The 16,110-nt window shown below is 38.7% G+C and overlaps 1 protein-coding gene and 1 long non-coding RNA gene across 10 annotated transcripts in view; one reads left to right on the top strand and one right to left on the bottom strand.

The window, feature by feature from the left end:
• csmd3b (CUB and Sushi multiple domains 3b) overlaps window positions 1-16,110 on the top strand; it is a 478,594-nt gene that overhangs the window by 398,686 nt on the left and 63,798 nt on the right. For all 9 annotated transcript variants that reach the window (XM_078954985.1, XM_078954986.1, XM_078954981.1 and 6 more), the window contains 9 exons: window positions 100-224; window positions 2,735-2,831; window positions 4,436-4,540; window positions 4,627-4,745; window positions 5,195-5,264; window positions 6,581-6,697; window positions 6,932-7,141; window positions 8,515-8,703; window positions 9,106-9,283. In XM_078954985.1, the coding sequence (XP_078811111.1) occupies window positions 100-224; window positions 2,735-2,831; window positions 4,436-4,540; window positions 4,627-4,745; window positions 5,195-5,264; window positions 6,581-6,697; window positions 6,932-7,141; window positions 8,515-8,703; window positions 9,106-9,283 (1,210 nt within the window). The remainder of the gene's footprint in view (window positions 1-99; window positions 225-2,734; window positions 2,832-4,435; window positions 4,541-4,626; window positions 4,746-5,194; window positions 5,265-6,580; window positions 6,698-6,931; window positions 7,142-8,514; window positions 8,704-9,105; window positions 9,284-16,110) is intronic.
• LOC111948165 (uncharacterized) lies at window positions 10,911-11,220 on the bottom strand. The gene is made up of 2 exons (XR_013658906.1): window positions 11,110-11,220; window positions 10,911-10,965 (listed from the first exon to the last, which is right to left on the bottom strand). It is a non-coding gene; the product is annotated as an uncharacterized LOC111948165 (long non-coding RNA).

A 16,110-nucleotide genomic window follows, 5' to 3' on the forward strand; every position in this document is an offset into this window, starting at 1 on the left:
TGCCTAAAAACTCAATTTTCACATGTTAATCTTTAAAAAATCTTCTAATCAAATGCAGAACAACACGTTGTAATCCCCCTTTTTTTTTATTGGTTCTAGTTCCCTGCGGCGGGGTCTTGACCTCCCGACGTGGGACCATCCTATCGCCAGGATACCCAGAGCCGTATGACAACAACCAGAACTGTGTGTGGAAAATTTCTGTTCCAGAAGGGGCAGGAATACAGGTTGGAATTGTCACACTCTGCTTTCAGGCTGACCTATGTATCATTGGCTTAAAAGCTGAGCATGCAGGATCTTAGGAAGATTAGATATTATTAGTAGCATGAATGGATGGATGGTTTCTGAGAGAAGAGCCATCAGAGATAACTGGATAAGATCTAATCATGAAAGATAACGCCTGCTTGTCTGTAGGCTAAACTGCTCTCAGGGACAAAGACAAAGGCAAAGATGCCTCTTTTACAAAGTAGATTCAGCACAAAATATCAGACAGAACTCCACAGCATTTAGTTTCTTCCACTAATATCACAGTAAAATGAAGACTAGGAAAAAATATTCTTGTTTTACAGAATGTTTTGTTCTAACTGTTCTGATCCTAGAATTAGAATTTTGAACTGGGTTGTGCTTTTTTCACTTTATTAAGTCTGTATATAAATGCCGCCTGGCTGGAACAGAGCTTTTAACAGCCTTGACCAGTTTAAGCAATGATCTGCAAAAAATTGTGACATTCTAAAACGGACTGGACCGGGCCGAACTGGACTCAGTGAAAACGAAGCCTACGTTAAATGAGAACTGAAATACAAACTGCAAAACTGCACAAAGAGACTGTTACTGATTCCTCGTTGGCTGAGAATATCTGAACTATTTCAAGATTTTTAACCAATTGTATCTAAACTTTTACTTTAAATATGTAAAATTTAGGGCCAAGGAATATTTCAATCCCATATTAAAGCAACTTTTTTATTCTCTTAAAATCCTTGCAAAAACGTAAAACTCTGTATTTTTGTCTAATTTCCAAACATCTTATTACTCTTGATATTAGACAAAGCTAACTTACTAATAATAACTTTTCAGCAAGTTGAAGTAACTTAAATCAATCAAACTTTCATATCTTGAGTCATATGAACTCAAAAACATGTTACTTATGCACTATTTCAAATAAAACACAAGTTTCTTTGCCTAAAAACATTAATAAGTAGACCTTTTTTTGGTGATGCTGAGAGATCATATTTTATAAAAAAAAAAGGTTCATTTGACTTAGAACACTTACATATCATTTTAAAGGCAAATTTATGTTAAAATATGTTATACAGTACCTTAAATTTATCATTGTTTAGAAAAGTTTAGCTATATTGTTCTAGCGCTTCAAACAGCTTATACCATGGTCCGGTTGAATACTCGATTCTGATTGGCTGCTGGGTATGCATTAAAACCTTATAACCGCACGGTGAAAAAAGAAGTTCCGGTCACCTAGCTTAAATGTTTTGTATCACTGCGCTGACTTCTTTAAAACAACCTTTTGCTTCATCATCTGGACAAAAACAAGCGGTAAGAGGTGAACTTCCTCTCTGAACTGATGTTTTATTCAACCCATCGGGACGATCAGCATATATATATCGCTGAATCTTGACTGCAGCGGTGGTGCTGCGCGACGCGGACTATATGTTACGTGATGCGGCGCATCGCTTTTTGTGAGAAAAGTGATCCAAATGGGAAAAAAACAAGAATTAGGGACTAAAACCTGGTTAATATGTATTGCTTTTGTAACTGACCATGGTATAAGCGGGTAAATGACCTTCGAAGTGTGTGCTTATTAATTTTTGATGCACTTCGCGGAAGCAATGGAGGACGGTTCAGGCTTCCACGGCGTGCGTTAAAAAGTAATGAACTTCGTCGGCCATTAACCCTTACATAATTTGGATAATAGTGATTTGTATAAATAGACCTATATTAAAGATATAAAACCTTTTCTGAAGCTAAGACATATATTTTAAAGAAATATTTCGAACTACCACAACAATATATCAAAATATTAATGTTTATGGCTAATTTTAAGATTTAAATTTGTCTTAAAGAGGTAGTATTTATACTTATCTTACATTTCCAGTGTAAGCATACATTGAAATGAAGTCCTTTTTAAGAGAATGTGTGCAATTTCTCACAACCACGGCTGAAAATATAATAAGTTCTCTAAAAAAAAACGGGACCTCATTATAGTTTTATTCAACTTACAAGCAGTGATGAGTTCATTGATTTTCCCAGCAAGCCAATGCTTCCAGGGAATTTAATTACAGGAACGCAAATTAAGTTAAGAAGCACATTTGTTTGGAATGATCCTTTAATATTTTAAATTACACTGCAATGAGCCTGGTGGACTTATTATAGCATGTCATTATATGTTGGTTTTGTGGCATGTGTGGAACAACAAGCGGAGCTTTCCAGTCTTCCATTTACATGATGAGTGGTTTTATTCCTGGTGACCACAAAGCACATCCTGAAGTGTCCTCGGGCAACACATTCAACTTGGCATTGATGAATTCATCAGTGTACTAAGACAGAGAAACTGGAACACTGATAACAAAAAACTATTTAAAAAAGCAGAATGATTTGTAGGCTATAGATGATAGCAAAAAATGCTTAAGGAAGTGAAGAGAACCTTTAATATATATATAGTTAAAAAAAACTTGTAAGAATGAGTTTAGGTCAATTTACATTTCTTTTCTTGTATTTTCTCCAGATACAGGTTGTAAGTTTTGCCACAGAGCATAACTGGGACTCGTTGGATTTCTACGATGGTGCTGACAGCCATGCACCACGACTGGGAAGCTATTCTGGTATACCTTTTTTTTTTCAATTAAATATTGCACATAACAATCTCTGGAGATTTTCTGTTTAAATCACCAAAACCTATTTGCTTGTATTGTGATCTTTTAGGATTATAAAAAGATAAGCTACAGTGAGGTAAAAAAGTATTTAGTCGGCCACCAATTGTCCATGGCCTCTTTCATTCTTTCCTTTAAACGGATCAGTTGTCCTGATGTTTCCACCCTCGTGCTTTACAGTAGGTCTTGTGTTCTTTGAATGCAACTCAGCATTCTTTCTGCTTCAAACACGACGAGTAGAGTTCTTACCAAAAAGTTTTATTTTGGTTACATCTGACCATAGGACATTCTTTCAATCTTCTTCTGGATCATCCAAATGCTCTCCAGCTAGCTTTAGACAGGCCTGCACACGTTCTGGCTTTAGCAGGGGGACACGTCTGGCCCTGCAGGGTTTGAGTCTCTGGTGGCGTAGTGTTATTGGTGGTAGCCTTTGTTACTTTGGTCCCAGTTCTCTGCAGGTCATTCACTAGGTCCCCCCCATGTGGTTCTGGAATTTTTGCTCACTGTTCCTATGTTCATTTTGACCCCATGGGGTGAGATCTTCTGAGGAGCCAAGATGGAAGGAGATTACCAGTTGTCTTGCATGCCTTTCATTTCATAATAGTTGATCCCACAGTTGATTTCTTAACACCAAGCTGCAGATTAAGTCTTCCTAGCCTGGTGCAGGTCAACAATTTGGTTTCTGGTATCCTTAGACAGCTCTTTGGTCTTGGCCATAGTGGACCCATTTCCCAAAAACTTGAATAACAAGAAAAAGTGTATTTATTTCTATAATGTGTGCAGAAGCGGTTCATTTCCCACCAAATACTGAACTCCACATTGCTCTTAGTGGTTATAGGTTTTGTGCATGTGTGTGTGCATGGGCAAAGGGGACTGTAAAGCACTTTGGGCGTTCTAAGAAGGTAAAGCCTATATAAGTCGTACAATAATTCCTTTCAACAAAAGTATTTTTGAAGTTTTCTTATTTTTTGAAATCCTATCTTTGTGCTTTTGAGCCGGAACCCTAATTTATGTAAAAATAAAAATTTAAAATACTTGATATCAATTAAACAGAACACCCTGCATCTAAATACTATGAACATTTAATATGTTTGAATGGAATTATGGAAATAAATACGGTTTTCCGTGATATTCGATATTTTTGGAAAGGGTATGCATGCGACACTTTGGTGTGGATGTCATTCCTATGACCATTGATTGAATCTAAAAAGCTAAACTTATATCCCTTGCAACACAGAAAAAAATCATGAACCAACTTTCCTCCAGTGCTACAGTTTCTCTTTTGTACTTACTCCTTTCCACACACTAAGTAGGTCAAGTCAACATTTGAAAAGTGGCTTCAAATAAAACAGATACCTCAAATGAAAGTAATTCCCTTTGCCCTTCTTTAAGAATTCTCGGCTTGGAAAAGAAAAATGTAGGTTTTAGCAGATCTTTGTTACTTCCTTTGCGACAGATTACTCTTCTGATTTGTTCTAAAGGTTTAGTTTTTTTGGGGGGGGGAAAGAAAAGAAAGGTCTTCATTCTCTGCTTCTCTCTGCTCCCTCTGTTTTCAGGCACCACGATCCCTCCTCTGCTGAATAGCACGTCTAACAACCTTTATCTGAGCTTTAGCTCCGATATCAGTGTCTCAGCTGCTGGATTTCACCTGGAATATACAGGTACATGTTTGTACGGCTTTATCTGTAGCTTTTGCACTAAATACAGAGGGAAAAAAAACATGTTTTTTTGTTTTTTTTTTAAACAGCTATTGGTCTTGAGTCATGCCCAGAACCACAGACTCCAAACTATGGGATTAGACATGGAGACCGATTCATGGTGGGCGATGTTGTGCAGTTTTCATGTGAACAGGGATATTCCCTTCAGGTAAAATACCACTTACTTCTCTTTGTTGATTCACATGATCAACTTAAAAAGATGTGAAAGAAAGATCACCACTTCAAAAGCACCCTAAGCTATGCAATTCCTGTTCAACTTGATTCAAACAGACTGCCAATGCTGCATTTGAAATAATTTCAATATGCTCAATTTTTGTATGAGCTACCATTCATTAATTTAACCTTTTTGGCAGGTTGTTTTTTTGTCTGTAACCAAACTGTGGAATCAGATGTAGTTTGCACAAATCGACTAACATCAATATTTCTTTGTTGTTTGGCCAAATTCTTCAGTTTGAATGCTTTCTCATTGTGATCTATACAGAAGTGTTATGCAATTCAAATACATAATTTCCAAATGAGTGCTTTTAGAAAAATAAGTCTGTGATGTTTTCTCAGCTTGTGCTTAATAACAAACCATGGTTGCGTTTACACTTCCAGGGCAATGCCCACATCACCTGCATGCCTGGACCAGTCAGAAGGTGGAACTACCCCGTTCCCTTGTGCATTGGTGCGTGTTCATTCTTCTATCCCACATCCATGCACACTTGTGTTCAATCATAGGTCTTAGCGGACCCACTTATTAAAATAATTGTGCATTTTTGTGATTCTAGAACCAAATATGACTCAGATGTACGTCTTTCAGAAAAGGATGTTAGCCATGAAAAAAATCCAAGATTTAAAAATACCGTATTTTTTGGAGTATTATTCGTATGTTTTTCATGGTTTGGACGGTGGTACAACTTATACTCAGGTGCCACTTATGTGTTGTTGTTTTTTTTTTTTTTTTTTTGTAAATAGCAACAACCAGTAGAAGGCACGGTAGATGTGTGTATCGGTGCTTATGACAGCAGCGCAGAAGATGAAGCAACACTCAGTCTTACGCCGGACCTGGGGGAATAGTTCCAAAGCGACAAAGAGGATGAAGAATTCAATGGATTTAGTGTTTTAAAATGACAAACTGTTCAATTGACTTGTTAGCATTTTATTTATGTAATGGTTATCTGAATAATTGTTTATATGTTACGCTTATATTTTATGCTAATATACTAGATTCCTTCTATGTTTCATGAAGCTAAATAAGCATCAATGCGTTACAGCAGCGAAGTGTGCAGATATCCAGTCTATTATAATTTATTCCATTATTATGATTTGCCTTTCAAGATAAAATGTCCGTTCTTGTTCCCAAATTTGATTAAATTAATTTCTCTCAGAAGTGTGACTTATACTCCAGTGCGACTTATATGTGATTTGAAACTATGTGATTTTATTTCCTTTATTATACATTTTTTGTCTGCTACAACTTATAGCCTTAGTGTCCAAGAAATACGATATATGTAATAACAATTGAGTGTTTGGCCACCATCTTTAAAAATGTCCACCATTTCAGACTTTTAACATACTTTTCTGAAAGAGGCCATCCTAAGGAACAGCCATGCCCAATTTGGTGCTTGTACCACAAAATGCACGATTTGTCTGAAAAACAAGCTAATCGGCTCCGTTATCTGGAGAGAAACATACTTGAAATTACTCTGCTGCAGTAATTATGCAGACTGTTTCTGCTGCCTCTTCTCGATAAAAAGCTTTTTGATTAGTTTACTGTTCTGTGATGAGCTGAATACTTTTCTGCTGAATTGATGTAAAGCTTAGTTAAACGGCTGCGGAATATTACCTAACATTAAGACGACCAGGAAGTAACGAGGTCTGCACGCAATTAGTTTAATCGATGATGCAGATCCAGACAATAGAAAGCAGTATATATCTTTTTTTTCTTCAAAACAAATTAGGTTTTCATTTCTTTAATTCTATTTGTCTTTCTTATTCCAGCTCAGTGTGGTGGGTCCATGACAGAAGTAAATGGAGTGATTCTAAGTCCTGGTTACCCTGGAAACTATCCCAGTGGATTAGACTGCACATGGACTGTCACTTTACCTGTTGGCTTTGGTGAGAAATTGTCAAGATTTCAGTGCAGTGCTAAGCAAATAGTGAATTTTGTTCCCGTTTGGGCTTAAGTCTTGATTTTTTTTTTTGTCTATTTTTTGTTTTATTTCTGTTATGTGTATGACCCACTGTAAATAAGGATAAAGGCAATTAAGTACTAAAGATGGCCATAAATAAAGTGCTTCTCACATGATGTCAGTCTCATATCGTTTTTCTAAGCTGTGTTTTTTTCATCAGGTATTCATCTCCAGTTTTTGAACCTCTCCACCGAAGCGATCCACGATTACTTAGAGATTCGAAGTGGAACACTGGAGACCGGGAGTGTGATTGACCGCTTCAGTGGGCCGATCATTCCAAAGCCTCTCTTCAGCACCACCCACCAAACCAGCTTTTCTTTCCACAGCGACTACTCACAAAACAAACCCGGGTTCCACATCGTGTATCAAGGTAAATGTTGACTCTGTAAGTTCTCCAACGTCATGTTTACTGTGACCATTTCCTGAGCAAAAGGAAAACAAAAGCAGATGAGTCCTTGCTGCTTCTTCCAAGAGCAGAAGCTGCTGACAATGTGGGAGCATGAGTGATTTCATTCATTGTGAGCGTTTCACAGGAAAATTGAAAGCTTTAATGAAGACGTGAGGAAGCAGTTATTACTGCATACAGGTTCCTAATTTAGTGAATGATCTCAGTTTTTGAGATCTGTTCATGTTTTTACGGCTTAATTCTTTTTATATTATTACTCCACGGGGCTGAAGCTAAGGTAAAACAGGCATACTACATTTATTTTTTAGGAAAATAATTGTGGCCCTTTGTGGTGTGTTTTCTCTTCATTATACTCTTCACAACAAACTTAAAAAAAAAAAAATTGAATCTAGCAATCAAAAAATTGCTAGAAGAAATTATATGACTAATGTTTGATAAATATATTATTTTCATTGCTTTTTGTATTCCGACATTTTTACTTTGCTTTACAACTTACATTTTTTTCTCAGGTTGGTTTCAGTCTTTGCCGAATAATATTGAAGCATGTTAAAGTAGTGCGGGCAAAGCGACACTTAAGACCCTTCTTGATTTATTATGTAGACATTTTTGGAAACAACTAATTTAGAAATGTATGTGCAAAATGTAATTTTACTTCTTAAAACTTAAGTCATTCAATAAAAATCAAACCATAAACCAGACAAAATAGTTACTTGTTATGACATATACCCAGTTGTTTTGCTCGTGCATTTGTGTTAGTGTGGGAATGGATTTACTTCCTGATTCTTATCTATAACTAAAGTATTTTCTGTACTATAAGCCGCACTTAGCCTTTTTTTTTTTTTTCAAAAAACGATAGTGCGTCTTATAATCCGAAGCACCTTAAATATGAATTTATTTTGGCTGTGCTTACTGATGTCGGAGCGGTTTTGAGAGATACTTGGCTCACTTTTTTTTTACTTACAAGGTTGGGAGTTAGCGCAGTCACAGTGATGTTTCTTTTAGTGGTATCAACCTGTTTTTTTACGTGTTGGGAGTCACAGGTAATTGTAAATACACTAATGTGCTACTGATTCTAACATGGTGAACATGTAGCATGCTTCAAACAAGTTCTAGAGTTACTGTGAATGCAGTTAATAAAGTTAATAAACTGACAGATGTGCTCATCTCTGACACTTATAGTTTGATCTGCAGGCGATCATTGCACAAAATATAATTTTGAAAACATTTTATGAAATCCAATCCATCCCATAGTGCGGAAACTTTCATCATTAACCTCAACACTTCATTACGATGGTATGAGGACTTTTCTTAAACCCGTCTTAACTTTTTCTCTACAGCCTATCAGCTCCAGAGCTGCCCCGACCCTCGGCCATTCCGAAACGGCATCGTTATCGGCACTGATTTTAGCGTGGGCATGACGGTGTCGTTTGAATGCCTCCCTGGATACTCTTTGATTGGGGAAGCTTCCCTAACGTGTTTACATGGGGTCAGCAGGAATTGGAACCACGCACTTCCACGATGCGAAGGTAGCTGCCTGCTAACTCCCCTTAGCCTCAATGGTTTGTTATGAGGAGAACTGTGTTGACCAACTTTCCCTAACTCTACTAACATCTCCTTCTTTGATAAAAAGAGAACTATAAACTTAAAATTAGACTGTATAAATGCCGTTTGACCATTGTATATGTAAAATGAAATGTATTTGTTATAATTATTCACCTTACTTTCTTTGTTTTAATTTACACTTGGCACTTAATGTAATGTAGTGTCTCACAATCTCAGTAATAGCAACATTAAACACCTGATGGGTAACCTACACCTGAGCTGCAGAGCTGTCATAAATTCTAATTGCTACTTATTAACAGTAATACAATTGTCTGACAATAATACTGGCGTGCTGGATATTCAATGAAGGTAATTCTGTTTCACAGCTCTGTGTGGTGGAAACATCACATCACTTAATGGAACCATTTACTCCCCCGGACACCCTGAGGAATATCCAAACTTCCAAGACTGTGTGTGGAGCGTAAGAGTTCCTCCAGGACATGGAATTTACATCAACTTCACTGTACTAAACACTGAGCCCATATATGACTACATAACTGTCTGGTAGGTGCAGTTGAACTCTTTTAAAGTTTTTGCTTCTTATATTGTTTTTCATCCTTTATAATCAGCTGTGGAGTTTGTTTTCTCTGTCAGAGAATAATCAGATCAAATAAATGGATATTTTTCCAGGTTTGCAACAAAAGCACAATTTACTACAGATGCTGGAGATCATATATGTCTCAGCTTATACAAAAATATCTAGTGACGCCTATATTTATGTGCCGCAGCAGTCTAGGACGGAAAGGACTATATTGTCACACATTCAAATATGCACCAGCCTTTGTTAGTACCTGATGAAAAAGAATTTTGGTGAATGTGAACAAACCCTCGCCCCAAAACATGATGACATTACAGCGGGCTAAACCATCAAAAATAAATTGGACCAAAATCTTTTGGGGCTCAAAGAATATTTCAAACTCCACAAATGAAACCAAAACGGACGTGTCATGAAGGATGTCCCAGAAATGTGTATGGGATGGCTGCAAGACTTCCGGCTTGGTGGCTATTTTGTTTCAATGTGTAAAATTTAGGGATTTTCACACAATTTGGGACAAAAAAAAAACTTTTGTTCTTCATGTGGTTTCACACACATGCCACAACGTTAAGTCTACATCCTCAATCGGAATTTTCTTTGACCTGTGGCTTCAGGAAGAGGCTGCCCTCTTGAAAGAGGGTCTAGGCACGGGTCCCCAAATCTAGGCCTCGAGGGCCGCTGTTCTACATGTTTTCCAACCAACCTGCCATTGAAGCTCCTTATTGGCTAAACAAACCTGATCCAGGTAATCAGCCGCAAATAAGGAGGGGTTTCTGGAATACCAGCAGGACACCAGCCCTGAAAGCTTGGATTTGGGGACCCTTGGTCTAAGGGCAGGGATGCCCAGTTTAGTTTAGGATTTACCTGTTGAATTCTATGACTTCATGTTCCTTATGATTTTACATTTACTATACAATTTCCGGTTATGAAGCCCATTGAGATGACCATTGTTGTAATATTGGACTATATAAATAAAATTGAATTGAAATTACCAAAAAATAAATACACCTTTAGTACCATCTACAAATTCACACTCCTAGCGATTTTGATCTCTCGCCTACTAACTCCTCATACATCATTGGGAAGCTATTTGGAGAAAAAAGGAAGGTTTAAAAGTTTGTAGATCTAGAACGGCATTAGGGTGGCGAGCAGTGGCGGCTTCTGCCCTACGTTCCTTTTCAAGAAAATGGTCTATGACCCACTACGACAGGGTCACAATAATGTAATTTAAAGAAATATAACACAATATAATCACAGCAATATAATTTAAAAAATTTTGGTCGGAGCAATTTAAAAAAGGATCATGCCTGATTTTATGTGGGCTTTCTTTATAAAAATCAATTTTTATTTAATCTTTTAAATCTTGGTTTTTTTTTATTCATGTTTGTTCAATTATGTTTATTGCTATACAAAAAACAGATATATAAACAAATTTTTAGAATGAATGAATGAAAAATTTATGACGGACTCGAGGCCCAAATGACAAGACCATAAAAACAAACAGAACCAACATTCATTAACAGAGAGCATATAACAATGCTAAGATCAATAGACATAAGTGTAACTCCCCTCTGGATACATCACGGACACAAGGCGTTCTGTGTTGACGGGCGTTTATTGCACACAGGTGCCATCAAACATGCCGTGAGAACTGTACAAACATATAAATAAATATAAATGAAAATATTCTCACAGAGAACAAATTATGTCAATATACATCACATACATGATATAAACTAATATAAGACTTAGAAAAAACTCAATTGAATAAACTAATTAACATAAACTGTCATACCTCGTTGGCCGCAATACCACAAAGGGGGTTAAAAGACCTTTCTGCAACAACTCTTGAAATGACCCAAGTCCTTTTCCATGTAAAGGGAATAAAGTTAAACTCTTCACACTTTCTTCTTGTTATAACGTAAATGCTGACACTTTCTCCGTAGTCCATGTGCTCTGTCTGTAGCGTGTTACAACAATAACGGTCCTGACGGAAACAAAAATCAACTCAAAAGTTCCATTAACTGATAACGTGATTATAACCACTCCGATAATAATTACAAGGACTGTTTAACAGCAAATGAACATAAAATATGCATCACTGAAATTAATATGTAAACTTAAACTTAAACAACTTGCAAATGCCGTTGCTGGCAGTTACACTCCCACCAAATCACTTGTGATTTCTTAACAACTGAAGAAGGTCAAATAAAACACTCAAGAGTTTTAATGTAAGTAGTTTTTACTCATGACTCTGTGTTATTTGCTTCAAGGAGTGTTACTGTTTTAGTGATAGGCCTCTCCAAATATACTGGCTTAGTGAGTCGTTTTCCCTGACCATCAAGTGCTGAATCACTGATCAACAATTGCAGTTTCCTAACATGACCATCTGCACTAGGAAAGACCTTTGTAACTTTAGCCAGTTTCCACGCATTTCGAGGCACGCTCTCATCTTGAAGAATGACTATGTCGTTGACCTTCGAGTTTCTGTGGGCCTTGTGCCATTTTTGCCTCTGCTGGAGATTTAGCAGACCAGAACTCATTCGCCAAAAACTGCACTCTGCGCCATCTTTTGCGAAGATAAACATCTTCTGTCACAAACTGTCCTGGTGGTGGCAAGATGACTGAGGATTTCATTGTCAAAATGTGGTTGGGTGTGAGAGGCTGTGGTCCAGTGGGATCATTAAGCAAGTGCGCCGTTAAGGGCCTGCTATTTATGATTGCCATGACTTCATAAAAATATGTTCGCAGGGACGAGCTATCAAGTCTGCTGGAGGACTGATGGAGAATAGATGTTAAAACACTTCTTATTGTCCTGATCTGCCTTTCCCAAACTCCGCCCATGTGGCTGGCAGCTGGTGTGTTCATGACAAACTCACAACCCAATCGTTTTAGGGATTCTTGGTCCATCTGTCTTACAGTCTGCTGAAGCTCACGTTTTGCACCCACAAAGTTAGCACCCTGATCAGACCGAAGTTGACGCACATTTCCACGAATGGCAATGAAGGCTCGCAAGGCATTGATAAAAGAATCCGCAGTCATGTCATCGAGTACTTCTATGTGAACAGCACGAGAGCATAAGCAAGTGAATAGCAGACCATAACGCTTCAGTTCTTTCCTTCCTTCCTTTATGTAAAACGGGCCAAAACAATCCATTCCACAATAAGTAAAAGGAGGCGTTGTTTCTACTCGATCATGAGGTAAGTCTGCCATTTTTTGTACTTGAGCACTTCTTAACTTTCTACATTTGACGCACTTGTAGATGAAGGAAGACACTGCGTGACTACATCCAAGTATCCAGATGCCATTTGATCGAAGTTCATTCATTGTTATGCCACGACCCTGGTGTTGTACTTGTTGATGATAGTGTTCAATCAACAACTTTGAAATGTGGCTGCTGTCTGGCAAAATTGCCGGATGCTTGATGTATGGATGCAGGGTAGAATGTTTCAGCCGACCTCCCACTCTCATTACTCCTTGTTCATCCAAGAAGGGATTCAGTGTATGCAGCCGCTTAATCCTGTCTTGTGTTGTCATCTCTCCTTTGTGTTGGAGGTTTTGGATTTCTTCAGGAAATGTTTCTCGTTGAACAATGCTTATGATGGTAAGTTCTGCTTCTTTTCTCTCCTCCAGACTCGAAGCTACGTTGTTTCTTAATGACAAACCCTTGAACTCTCTGACACACCGCCTCAGTCTAGCAATGCCTTTGACTAACCTTCTCCAACTGGAAAACTTTGAAAAGCGGCTTGACAATGAGTCCTTTGCAGTCAGTATTTTGTGCACAATGACCTTTCGAAGTTCTGGGTCTTCAACTGTTATGTCTCCCACCTTAATGTCATCACTGGGAAGCTTCTCACACCAAAGAAAATCTGGTCCAGTGAACCAATTGGAAGAAACAAGCCCCTTGACTGTGCAGCCCCTGGATGTATGATCAGCAGGGTTTTCTTCAGAGGTCACATGTCTCCACTGACTCGAATTAGTGCTCTGCTTAATGGCCTGAACACGGTTTGCCACAAATATGTGAAATCGTCTTGCATCATTGTTGATATATCCCAAGACGACCCTTGAATCAGTCCAGAAGAAGTCTTGAGTCTCAATATCCAACTCCCTTCTGAGAAGGTTACTGGTTCTCACAGCAACAACGGCCGCTGACAGCTCGAGCCTTGGGATTGTGGTGACCTTCGAAGGTGTCACTCTGGCCTTACCCATAACCAGGGAGCAATGGACTCGATGTGACACGCTGATTGCTCTCAAGTAGGAACAGACTCCATACCCTGAAGCACTTGCATCTGAGAAATGATGCAGTTCATAACGCTGAACTTGTCCAAAATTGTCTGGAACATAGCATCTCTGAATTTTTATATCAGCTAGGTTCTTCAAGTCCAAGAGCCAGGACTCCCACCGTGGGAGAAGATCTTCAGACAGTGGCTCATCCCACCCAATGTTGTTGCGACACATCTCTTGAAGTATCTGTTTACCAACTAGAATGAATGGTGCAACAAACCCAAGTGGGTCAAAGATAGATGCCACAGTTGACAATACTCCTCTTCTAGAGAGTGGTCGCTCATTCACCTCAACCTTGAATCTGAACTGATCTGAGACTATGCACCATTTGATTCCAAGAACTCTCTCCATTTGTAGCTCACCCAGAGCTAAGTCTTGATTTTGTGTTGTTTCAGCGCACTCCTCCTTGGGAATTGATGCCAGTACCTCAGTGCAGTTTGAAATGAATTTGTGGATCCTTAGTCTGCCAGAACTGCAGATCTGTCTTGCTTCCTTGATCAGCGTTATTGCTTCGTCCACAGATGTAACGCTCATCAACCCATCATCCACATAAAAATTTCTTTCAATGAAGCGAATGGCTGCTTGACTAAAAAATCCACGCCCCTGGGCTGCAACGTGTTTAAGACCATAGTTTGCGCAACCAGGTGATGAGGCTGCTCCAAATAGGTGTACTCGCATACGGTAGACTGTTGGCTCAGTGTGAAATTCTCCGTTGTCCCACCAGAGAAATCTCAAATAATCCTGATGTTCTGCTCTTACATGAAATTGATGGAACATACGTTCAATGTCACACATCACCGCTACTGGTCCCTTGCGAAAACGGCAGAGAACACCTATCAGACTGTTAGTTAACTCTGGCCCAGTAAGCAGGTGGTCATTTAATGACACGCCTTTAAACTTAGCGGAGCAGTCAAAAACCACTCGTATCTTCCCTGGTTTGTGGGGATGATACACTCCATGGTGAGGAATGTACCAGGCTGGACTCTTGTTGATTTCATCATGTGGAACCTTTTCTGCATCCCCATTTGATATTATTTCAGTCATGAAGTTTGTATAATCTTTATGATATTGCTTGTCCCTCTCAAATCTCCTTTTCAGACATTTGAGGCGATGATTTGCACATCCTTTGTTGTCTGGCAGACTTGGGTTGTCTTCCTTAAATGGGAGAGGCATCTCACAGTGACCATTTGATTTCATTTTCAGTCCTTCTTCCATGATTGACATAAATCGGAGATCTTCTTGAGAGAGCTGAGCTTCTTCTGCAGATCTCTCGTTAAAGTCTGACTCAAGCATTTTCATCACATCTGGTGGAGTGATCAACTCTTTGACTTGAGTTCGGCATATGAATCTAACTTCATTTGTGAGTGTAGCAGTTGGCTGAAGATCAGGGACCACCTGTCTTACAACAATCTTGTGGCTGTTTCCAATTGAATCATTATAGTCCGAGCATGGACTGACACAGCCAACTATGCTCCAGCCCAGATCTGTTCTTTGAGCGAACGGTTCATTGTCATTTCCTGACACCACTTCTCTGGGTAACAAGGCTTGTGGACAGTTATACCCTATGAGCAGTCCAACATCACACTCTATCAATGGAGCGAGCTCTTCTGCTAGATGTTCCAGATGTGGCCACGCCCTTGCTGTTTTGGGTGTAGGAATGTGACTCAGGTTAGCAGGAATAAACTCTCTTGAGTAAGTTACTGGGAGAGGGATTCTCTTTGATGAATAGAAGCCTCTAACTTGCAGACCAGTTAATCTATGGCTTGGAATGACTGTGTTTCTTGATGCCAATGTGGATAGTTTTAACTGCACTGCCTCTTTGTGTAACTTCAGCATTTCTGCCTTTTCTTGCAAGATAAATGTAGTGTCACTTTGATTGTCTAGGAGTGCATAAACAAGAACTTCACTCTCTGGATCACTTATGGTCGACAACCAAACTGGAACAACTGTAGATGCATATAGACTGCTTACATCTTGCACCACTCGATTTGAAGTTGCATGGCTTGATGCTTCGTTGATCTGTTCAAACTTGATCCTTTCGCTTGATTTTTCCTTCTCCTTGTAGTTCTTACTCTCTTTTTGTTCTGTCTTTCTGCTCGGTTTGTCACGATCTTCATGTAGACATGTTGGGTGTTTACGTTTGCAAGTAACACATACGCTTCTTCCTTCACAGTTCTTTGAATGATGCCCTGTTCTCAAGCATCCAAAACACAGTTTTTTAGTTTTCACAAACTGAACTCTTTCAGAGATTGGCTTCTCCATGAACTTCCAACATGTTTGAATATCATGATTCAATTTCTCACAAAAAACACACCCCGAGTGTGTACTTTCTTTGGAACTGCTCAATAACACCTTTGCTCCAACATTGTGAGTCTTTGTTGACTTAACCCTTTCAGTGTCGTTAGACTTTAAAGCGTGAAGAGAAGTCACTGGATTGCAAGCTATTTTTGCCTCTCTGCCGATGAATTCAACAAACTGACTGAAGGTGGGAAATGATTTGTTCTCCTCTTCA

The sequence above is a fragment of the Oryzias latipes genome, chromosome 11 (genome assembly GCF_053564925.1).
Source record: "Oryzias latipes strain Hd-rR chromosome 11, Olatipes_Hd-rR_3.1".
Taxonomy (NCBI): domain Eukaryota; kingdom Metazoa; phylum Chordata; class Actinopteri; order Beloniformes; family Adrianichthyidae; genus Oryzias; species Oryzias latipes.